Source organism: Neoarius graeffei, chromosome 22 (genome assembly GCF_027579695.1).
Source record: "Neoarius graeffei isolate fNeoGra1 chromosome 22, fNeoGra1.pri, whole genome shotgun sequence".
Lineage (NCBI taxonomy): Eukaryota > Metazoa > Chordata > Actinopteri > Siluriformes > Ariidae > Neoarius > Neoarius graeffei.
In genome coordinates, this window is record NC_083590.1 from 33,911,528 (window position 1) to 33,921,654 (window position 10,127).

The following is a 10,127-nucleotide window of genomic DNA, read 5'->3' on the forward strand; positions in this document are numbered from 1 at the left end:
CACAGGGCTGACACACAGACACAAACAACCATTCACACTCACATGTGGTCAATTTAGAGCCACCAATTAGCCTAACCTGCATGTCTTTGGACTGTGGGGGAAACCGGAGCACCCGGAGGAAACCCACGCAGACACGGGGAGAACATGCAAACTCCACACAGAAAGGCCCTCGTTGGCCACTGGGCTCAAACCCAGAACCATCTTGCTGTGAGGCGACAGTGCTAACCGCTACACCACCGTGCCACCATCAGCAGTCCATAATATCATGAGAAGGTTCAGAGAATCCAGAGAAATCCCTGCACGTAAGGTGCAAGGCTGAAAACCAACACTGAACGCCCGTGACCTTTGATTCCTCAGGCAGCACTGCATTAAAACCTGACATGACCGTATGAAGGACATTACTACATGAGCTCAGGAACACTTCTGGAAGCCGTTGTTGGTAAACACAGTTTATTGCTGCATCTGTCATGCAAAGCCAAAGCCATACATCAACAACAAAGTGTGGAAAAGTGTGTCATGGCCTAACAAGTCCACATTTTGAATTGTTTTTGGAAATCGTAGATGTTGTATCCTCCAGGCTAAAGAGGAAAAGGACCATCGAGATTGAGACCAGCACAAAGTTCGAAAACCAGCATCTGCAATGCTATAGGGGTGTGTTAGTGCCCATGGCAGGGGTAACTTCCACATCTGTGAGGGCAACATTAATGCTGAAAGGTACATACAGGACTGTTGAGCAGTAGAAGTCCTACATCAAGTAAGAATAAGAGGATTTCACTTTCAAAACTTCAACAGTGAGTGTCGTCATTTCCCAAACACTTCCTGAGTGTTGTTAAAAGAAAAGTTGATGTAACACAGTGGTAAGCATACCCTGTCCCAACTTTACTGGAACATGTTGCAGGCATCAAATTCAGAATGAGTGTATATTTCCAAAAAAAAAAAAAAGTTTCAATTTGAATATTAAATATCTTGTCTTTGTATTGTATTCAGTTGAATCTACAGTACTGTGCAAAAGTCTTAGGCACCTTTTTTTTCATACAAACTTTGTTATAGATTTCTATTTTATGACTTCTAGATTATCAAGTCAGTACAAAAACATTTTAGAGTTCCAAACGTGGGGCGGCAGGGTGGTGTAGTGGTTAGCGCTGTCGCCTCACAGCAAGAAGGTCCTGGGTTTGAGCCCCGTGGTCGGCGAGGGCCTTCCTGTGTGGAATTTGCATGTTCTCCCCGTGTCCGCGTGGGTTTCCTCCGGGTGCTCCGGTTTCCCCCACAGTCCAAAGACATGCAGGTTAGGTTAACTGGTGACTCTAAATTGACCGTAGGTGTGAATGTGAGTGTGAATGGTTGTCTGTGTCTATGTGTCAGCCCTGTGATGACCTGGCGACTTGTCCAGGGTGTACCCCGCCTTTCACCCGTAGTCAGCTGGGATAGGCTCCAGCTTGCCTGCGACCCTGTAGAACAGGATAAAGCGGCTAGAGATAATGAGATGAGATGAGTTCCAAACGTTCGGGGGGGTTCCAGCACAAAATTAAATGCTACAGAAAGAAAAAGTTCGTATCTGAGCAGCATATTCCATAAGAGAGCACTTTTCAGGTTAAAAAAGAAAACCTAATGAAGGCTGCTGGGTTTTGGTGCAAAATGAAGAAGCGAGTGTGACGGTCAAAGTGTCCAGAAGAACTGTGGCTGGTTCTGGAAGACGCTCAGTAAAACCTACAGCTCATTTCCGCATAAAACCGCACTCACTGTACCTGAGACTACTTTTTTTTTTTAAAGCAAAAGGGTCATCTCACACCAAATATTGACTTTGTTTCATTTATTATGGCTTACTGATTACTGTTTATCGTATTTTTTTTAATGTAAACCATTTTTTGGTCTGCAGCATTTCTTTACACATGCTTAAGACTTTTGCACAGTACTATACAGTTGTGGTCAGAAGTTTACATACAGTGACATGAATGTCATCTTGGATATGAATGTCATGGTAATATTTGGGCTTTCAGTAATTCCTCTGAACTGTTCTTTTTCTGTGGCAGAATGACTGTACAGCATACATATTTAATAAAAAAAAAAACACTTGAATTTAGTGCACAAGTTTTAGTTTTCTTTGGCTTTTCTGAAATCAATACAGGGTCAAAATTATACATATAGGGTCAAAAATTTACATACGCCCACTTAGATTATTAATTCAGAGGTGCTGAAACTTCCAAAATGTCTCTTATCGTGCCAAAGCTGAGGTCTCTTAACTTCCTATTAGTGATCGTGATTGACTACAGCTGGTAGCTTCTCTATGCCTTCATAAAAAGGGTTTGTTTATAGCACTCATTGGATTGACCAACACACAGTAAAATGGAAAAGTCCAAGGAGCTCAGTGCAGATCTGAGAAAGAGGATCGCAGATGCACACAACTCCGGAATGTCTCTTGGAGCCATTTCTAAACAACTGCAGATCCCAAGTTCAGTTCAAACAATTGTATCCAAGTTATTGTGAGGTGTAGTCACTTTGCCAAGCCACTTTGCTTCAAGAAAACCCAAACTGTCACCCTCAGCTGAAAAGAAATTGGTTTGGATGGTCAGCAACAACTTGGGAACCACCATGGCACAGCCCTGCTACAGTATGAACTGGAAGCTGATGCATCACTGTCTACAGTTCACATCACCAGGGACTAAGAGGCTGCTATCCAAGAAATAACCCCCTGCTCCAAAATTGGCACCTTCAAGCTTAACTAAAGTTTGAAGCTGACCACACGGACAAAGAAAAAGCCTTCTGGAGGATAGCTGTATGGTCAGATGAGACAAAGGTTGAGTTGTTTGGCCACAATGACCACCATGTACAGATGGACACTGTACCAGCTGGTGGTGGTGATAGGATCATCATGCTTTGGGGCTGTTCTGCTGCCAGTGGAACTGGTTCATTGCACAAAGTGGATGGAATAATGAAGGAGGACTACCTCAGAATTTTTCAGCATAAACCATCAGAAACTTGAACATGACTTGGGACTTACAACGGGACAATGAACCCAAACATGCATCAGAGCTGATTATGGAGGATAAAGCAGGCTAACATTAAGCTTAAAACAAGTCCTGACTTCAACCCTATTGAAAATATATGGACCGTGCTTATAAGTCGAGTCCATGCCAAGAAAAAAAAACAATTTAATTGAACTCTACCAATTCTACCATGAAGAGTAGTGAAATATCCAACCAGAGTTCTGCCAGAAGCTTGTTCGTGGTAAACAAAAATGTTTGGTCAAGGTGAATCTTGCGAAGAGACATTTAACCCAAATATTAGGTGTGCTGGATGTATAATTTTGACCCTGTGCTGATTTCAGAAAACCCAAAGAAAACTAAAACTTGTGCACCAAATTCTAGTGGTTTTTTTTTTTATTAAAGCTGTATGCTGTACAATCATTCAGTGTCCCTCTGTACAGGGTGGCCATTGTGGCCAAACAACTCAACCTTTGTCTCATCTGACCATACAGCTTTCCTCCAGAAGGCTTTTTCTTTGTCCGTGTGGTCAGCTTCAAACTTTAGTTCCAATTTGGGAACACTAAAAACTGCTCTACAACACACGCTCTGATTCATTTGATTCACAACTGGCTACAGGCACTCGATAGCCCTAGTGATGTCATTATCAGAGCTTGTATGATTGATTTTTCCAAGGCCTTTGATCGAATTGACCACAATATTCTCATCATGAAATTGCAAGTGCTTGGAGTCCCGCCAATTTTGCTCAATTGGTGCGCAGACTTCCTCAAAGAACGCAAGATGCGGGTCAAGCTCGGTCAAGTGAAATCATCTTGGCATGGGATAAACGGATCAGTACTGCAAGGCACCAAACTGGGACCAATCTTCTTCTTGATCATGATTAATGATCTTGGATCCCATCTCCCAATGTACAAATATGTCGATGACTGCACTGTTTACGAAGTCGTCTCAAGGTCGTCTAATTCCTCACTCCAGGCCGTTGTTGATAACATCGCTAAATGGACTGATGACAACAACATGCGTTTGAATGTCAAGAAAACCAAGGAACTTCGAATATCTTTCATTAAGTCTCCTTTGGCACTGGAGAGCCTTTCCTTGGCTGAAACTGAGATTGAAGTTGTTGATCACTTCAAACTTCTTGGTGTAACTATCTCTTCCAACCTTACCTGGAATTCCCATATCAATGACATATGCACTAAAGCCAGCAAACGGTTGTATGCTTTGCGTATCCTGAAACGCTCTGGTGCCCCACCAAAAGATCTGGTAACCGTCTATTGTGCATTCATTCGTCCTGTTCTTGAGTACGCCTGCCAGATTTGGCACTTTGCTCTGCCACAATTCCTTGCTGAAGAACTAGAATCCATTCAACGTCGAGCACTAAAGATCGCTCTACCAAGCTTATCTTACAATGATGCTCTCTACCATACTAAGTTCTCCACCCTCAGCCAACGAAGACTGGCTCAATGCCAGAGACTCTATAAAGAAGTCACTCTTCAAGAATCTAAAAAAACGAGGGATCTGCTATCGGATACAAAAAAACATTCATACCATCTCCGGAACCCACGCAACTATCAGACGTTCAAGTGCAGGACTAAGCGATTTCAAAGTAGCTTTGTACCTAGCTGTGTTAAGATATGGGATAATGATTTATAGAACTTGATTTTTTGATTATTATATTTTTATAGAGTAACAACGATTTTTAATTGTACATTTGTAAATATCTATTTTTCAAACTTATGGTTTGCAATTGATATTAATAAAATATTATTATTATTATTATTCTGCCACAGATAAAGAACATCTCATCTCATCTCATTATCTCTAGCCGCTTTATCCTGTTCTACAGGGTCGCAGGCAAGCTGGAGCCTATCCCAGCTGACTACGGGCGAAAGGCGGGGTACACCCTGGACAAGTCGCCAGGTCATCACAGGGCTGACACATAGACACAGACAACCATTCACACTCACATTCACACCTACGGTCAATTTAGAGTCACCAGTTAACCTAACCTGCATGTCTTTGGACTGTGGGGGAAACCGGAGCACCCGGAGGAAACCCACGCGGACACGGGGAGAACATGCAAACTCCGCACAGAAAGGCCCTCGCCGGCCACGGGGCTCGAACCCAGAACCTTCTTGCTGTGAGGCGACAGCGCTAACCGCTACACCACCGTGCCGCCCGGAGAAAAAGAACATTTCAAAGAAATTACTGTGAAAGCCCAGATATTGCCATGACATCCATATCCAAGATGACATTCATGTCACTGTACAGTATGTAAATTTCTGACCACAACTGTATATATATCGAAAAGGACTTGCTTTCTGTTTTTATTTATGTTTTACCCAGCCTCCCAACGTTTTTGGAATTTGGGATGTACTTATAGGATTCATTTTGCTGTAGCTATTCTGTGAATTCACAAAAAAAAAAAGTCATTTCCACATGCTGTTGTTTTGTAAATCATTAAATGTAGTCTCCAGATACCAGATAATGCTGAAATGTGTTGGAACATTATCATACCATGTTCAATACCATTCCACTCATACTTGTGGATAAATAAGCATTACAATAATAACCTTCAAAACTGTCATGGTGATTTAGTCTGCTGGAACATAATTAACTGCCTAATTTCTTTCACACACAAAAAAAAATTAAATTAATTAAAAAAACACAAAACAGCGCAAATTTCAAAAGCCCTTCACTGACAAACTCACAGTGCATTCAGTCCTTAGACAGTATGTGCAAAGTGGTTGGCCCAAAATGTGAATTAATTCATTAAACGACTACATTTTTTGCGAAATATTGAACTTGAGCCCTGTTGGAATCTGCTTTTTACGGGCCGTACTATTGTTTCATTCCTTGATGCTTAACCTTATGATGGTACCATTAAGGTATAACACAGTAACTCCTGTCAGAGTGGATACTGGGGGATGTTAATTAGTGTCCTTTCCCTTGGCTGCTGAAACATTCTTAAGTCCCTAATTACAGTCATATCACCAGACCAAAAGCCGTTCTTACTCTCCTTTTCATGCATGAATGAACTCCCACCATTTGGCTTTGCTGGGTTTGAGGTTGTGTCGCTGCTTCACGTAAAATCATTTGAGGGAACAGTCACTTTCTTGGACGCTCTCCAGTTTCATTTGTTGGCTGTAAAAGAACGAGACAAGACGTCATCAAAAGCTCTGCACGCATCTGCTTCTCTTTAAGCTCATAGAACACACTGATGGCATGTTACAGTGTCTTGCAAAAGTATTCATCCCCCTTGTTGTTTGCTCTGTTTTGTCGCATTACAACCTGGAATTAAAATGGATTTTTGGAGGGTTCGCACTATTTGATTTACACAACATGCCGACCACTTTAAAGGTGCAAATTGTTGTTTTATTGTGACACAAATAATAATTAAGATGGAAAAAAACAGAAATCTGAAGTGTGCATAGGTATCGCCCCCCCAAGTCAATACTTTGTAGAGCCACCTTCTGCTGCAATTCCAGCTGCAAGTCTCTTGGGGTGTGTCTCTATTAGCTTAGCACATCTAGCCACTGGGATTTTTGCCCATTGCTCAAGGCAAAACTGCTCCAACTCCTTCAAGTTAGATGGGTTGCGTTGGTGTCCAGCAATCTTCAAGTTATGCCACAGATTCTCAATTGGACTGAGGTCTGGGCTTTGATGAGGCCATTCCAAGACACTAAGATGTTTCCCTTTAAATCATTCCAATGTAGCTTTAGCAGTAAGTTTAGGGTCATTGACCTGCTGGAACGTGAACCTTCGTCCCAGTCTCAAACCTCTGGCCGACTCAAACAGGTTTTCCTCCAGAATTGCCCTGTATTTACAGTAGTGCCATCCATCTTTCCTTCAGTCCTGACCAGCTTTCCTGTCCCTGCAAATGATGCTGCCACCACCATGCTTCACTGTAGGAATGGTGTTCTCAGGATGTTGGGTTTGCGCCACACATGGCATTTCCCATGATGGGCAAAAAAGTTCAATTTTAGTCTCATTTGACCAGAGAATCTTCTTCCATGTGTTTGGGGAGTCTGCCACATGCTGTTGGGCAAACTCCAAACGTGTTTTCTTAAGCAATGACTTTTTTCTGGCCACTCTTCCATAAAGCCCCGCCCATTCTGTGGAGTGTACGGCTTAAAGTGGTCCTATGGACAGATACTCCCATCTCCGCTGTGGATCTTTGCAGCTCCTTCAGTGTTATCTTTGTTGTCTTTGTTGCATCTCTGATTAATGCCCTCCTTGCCCGGTCTGTGAATTTTGGTGGGCGTGGCCTTCTCTTGTCAGGTTTGTCGTGGTGCCATATTCTTTCCATTTTGCTATAATGGATTTAATGGTGCTCTGTGGGATATTCAAAGTTTGGGATATTTGTTTATAACCCAACCCTGATCTATACTTCTCCACAACTTTGTCTCTGACCTGTTTGGAGTGCTGCTTGGTTTTCATGTTGCTTGCTTAGTAGTGTTGCAGAGTCAGGGTCCTTCCAGAACAGGTTGATTTATACAGACATCATGTGACAGATCATGTGACACTTTGATTGCACACAGGCGGATCTTAATCAACTAATTATGTGACTTATGAAGTAAATTGGTTGGACCAGCTCTTATTTGGGGGTTTCATACGAAAGGGGGTGAATACCTATGCACACTCCAGATTTCTGTTTTTTTTATCTTAATTATTGTTTGTGTAACAATAAAACAACAATTCACACCTTTAAAGTGGTCGGCATGTTGTGTAAATCAAATGACGCTACCCCTCCAACAATCCATTTTAATTCCAGATTGCAATGCGACAAAACAGGACAAACGCCGAGGGGATGAATACTTTTGCAAGACACTATATATGTGTCATGTTAATCGGCTGCACAGTAGAAGACAACTGCATATTATACAGTATATGTGGGTTGCCTTGGAAAACCTTTCGCATAGTGAAAGTGAGATTTTCTACTATAGTTTTCAAAACTACAGACTAAAGAGACAAAAAAAATCTATTTTGGACCAAACCCAAGTTTTTTAAAATAATTTTTGGCTGTGTACCAGTTCAGCCACAGCAACATCCAATCATTTTCCAAGACCACCACACATACACCTTGTACATCTAAAAAATCATTTTGTTGACTTATTTCTTTGAAAATACAAAGGCTATAAGGAGAAAAAATAAATGTTACAAGAGGAAAGACCAGACCTTCTCTGTTGATTTGTACATGTACTAGAGGTTAACGGTGGTTTTCCACACTGTATGCCTGTATTAACCATTCTTTTGTCTTTTGAAGAAAGAGAGGATCGTGATTCCACACCTTTACCTAGGAGGCAAAGAAAGCAAGAAAATACACCAGAATTAATTGCTGTGACAGATAATGGATGGATGGATGGATGGATGGATGGATGGATGGATGGATATATAACTCAAGCACAATGCAATGAAATTTTTGCTTTTCAGTGTCGTATGTTTTCTGCATGTCACTAACTAAAAGCAGCATTTGTTCCCCCACTGTTATGACTGCATTTTACTCCGGCATAGAATCCATCCATCCATCCATCCATAACCTATATGACCAATCCCAGCTGACTTTGGGTGAGAGGTAGAGTTCACCCTGGGCAAGTCACCAACCTACTGGAAATGGGTAATACCTGGACAGCAACATGCAACTCAATGTGCTTCACACACACACACACACACACACACCTGAGTTTTGTTTCATGCAAATTTCCATCCATCCATCCATCCATCCATCCATCTATTATCTGTAACCGCTTATCCTGTGTAGGCAAGCTGGAGCCTATCCCAGCTGACTACGGGCGAAAGGCGGGGTACACCCTGGACAAGTCGCCAGGTCATCACAGGGCTGACACATAGACACAGACAACCATTCACACTCACATTCACACCTACGCTCAATTTAGAGTCACCAGTTAACCTAACCTGCATGTCTTTGGACTGTGGGGGAAACCGGAGCACCCGGAGGAAACCCACGTGGACACGGGGAGAACATGCAAACTCCACACAGAAAGGCCCTCGCCGGCCACGGGGCTCGAACCCGGACCTTCTTACTGTGAGGCGACTGTGCTAACCACTACACCACCGTGCCACCTCTTTCATGCAAATTTGTGACTTTTTATTGTAAATTTCTGACTTTTTTTTCTCACAAATTTATGACGTCACCATCTCAGAGAACATCCGAGTTTTTTCTCTTAAATTTACGACTTTTACTGGGAAATTCCGAGTTATTTTTTCTCGGAATATTCCCACCCCCTGTATTCTCCAGCTGTCGCTGCGCTGAACGGAGCTCGAGACTCCGAACTCGGGGGCGGTCAGGTGGGAAATCATTGTGACGTCACAAGTCGTCAACTCGGAACTCTGAAAATTCCCACTTCTGAAGTGGTGAATAAATAGAAGAGGGGGGAAATGAGCCGAGCCCAGCCCGGTGTCGGGGGAAACAGCGCCCCCTGGGTGTAACACGGGTGTATGTGTCTCTTACTGGTGCTGTTGTTCGGACACTCGGCGTCTGTGCTGGTGAGCCATGTCGACTCGGTCTCTCTGGTCCAGCTCTCATGGTGTCTGGGCTCAATGGCATCGCTCCGGCTTCCGCCGCAACCCATAGAGGAACCGGAAACACAAACCCGGGATGAGCGCGTGCGGGGGAGCCGCTGCTCTCTCTCTCTGGGCTGCGAGCTCAGCCCCTCCGCTGCTGTTTCCCCTCCGGCACCCTGTTAATCCCCAGAGAACCGAACCCGAGCCTGTTAATCCCCAGAGAACCGAACCCGAGCCTGTTAATCCCCAGAGAACCGAACCCGAGCCTGTTAATCCCCAGAGAACCGAACCCGAGCCTGTTAATCCCCAGAGAACCGAACCCGAGCCTGTTAATCCCCAGAGAACCGAACCGAACCGGTTAATCCCCAGAGAACCGAACCGAACCCGAGCCTGTGGATCCGCAGCGGCTCTGAAGCGCGAGCGCCTTATCAAACTCAACTTTATGGACCTGCGGATGACGTCATGGAGGCGGGATGCGGGAAGGATGCGCATCAGCACCAGCAGGAGCATTAACACCTCTCTCTCTCTCTCTCTCTCTCTCTGTATATCACTGTATCTCTCTCTCTCTCTCTCTCTCTCTGTATATCACTGTATCTCTCTCTCTCTGTATATCACTGTATC

At 43.5% G+C, this 10,127-nt stretch overlaps 1 protein-coding gene across 1 annotated transcript; it reads right to left on the reverse strand.

The window, feature by feature from the left end:
• Window positions 1-5,274: 5,274 nt before the first annotated feature.
• si:ch211-215i13.3 (uncharacterized) lies at window positions 5,275-9,910 on the reverse strand. Its single transcript, XM_060904057.1, has 3 exons — window positions 9,454-9,910; window positions 8,160-8,277; window positions 5,275-6,125 (listed from the first exon to the last, which is right to left on the reverse strand). The coding sequence occupies exons 1-3, from the start codon at window positions 9,572-9,574 to the stop codon at window positions 6,074-6,076; spliced, it is 291 nt and encodes a 96-aa protein (XP_060760040.1). The 5' UTR covers window positions 9,575-9,910; the 3' UTR covers window positions 5,275-6,073.
• Between the last annotated feature and the right edge of the window lie 217 nt (window positions 9,911-10,127).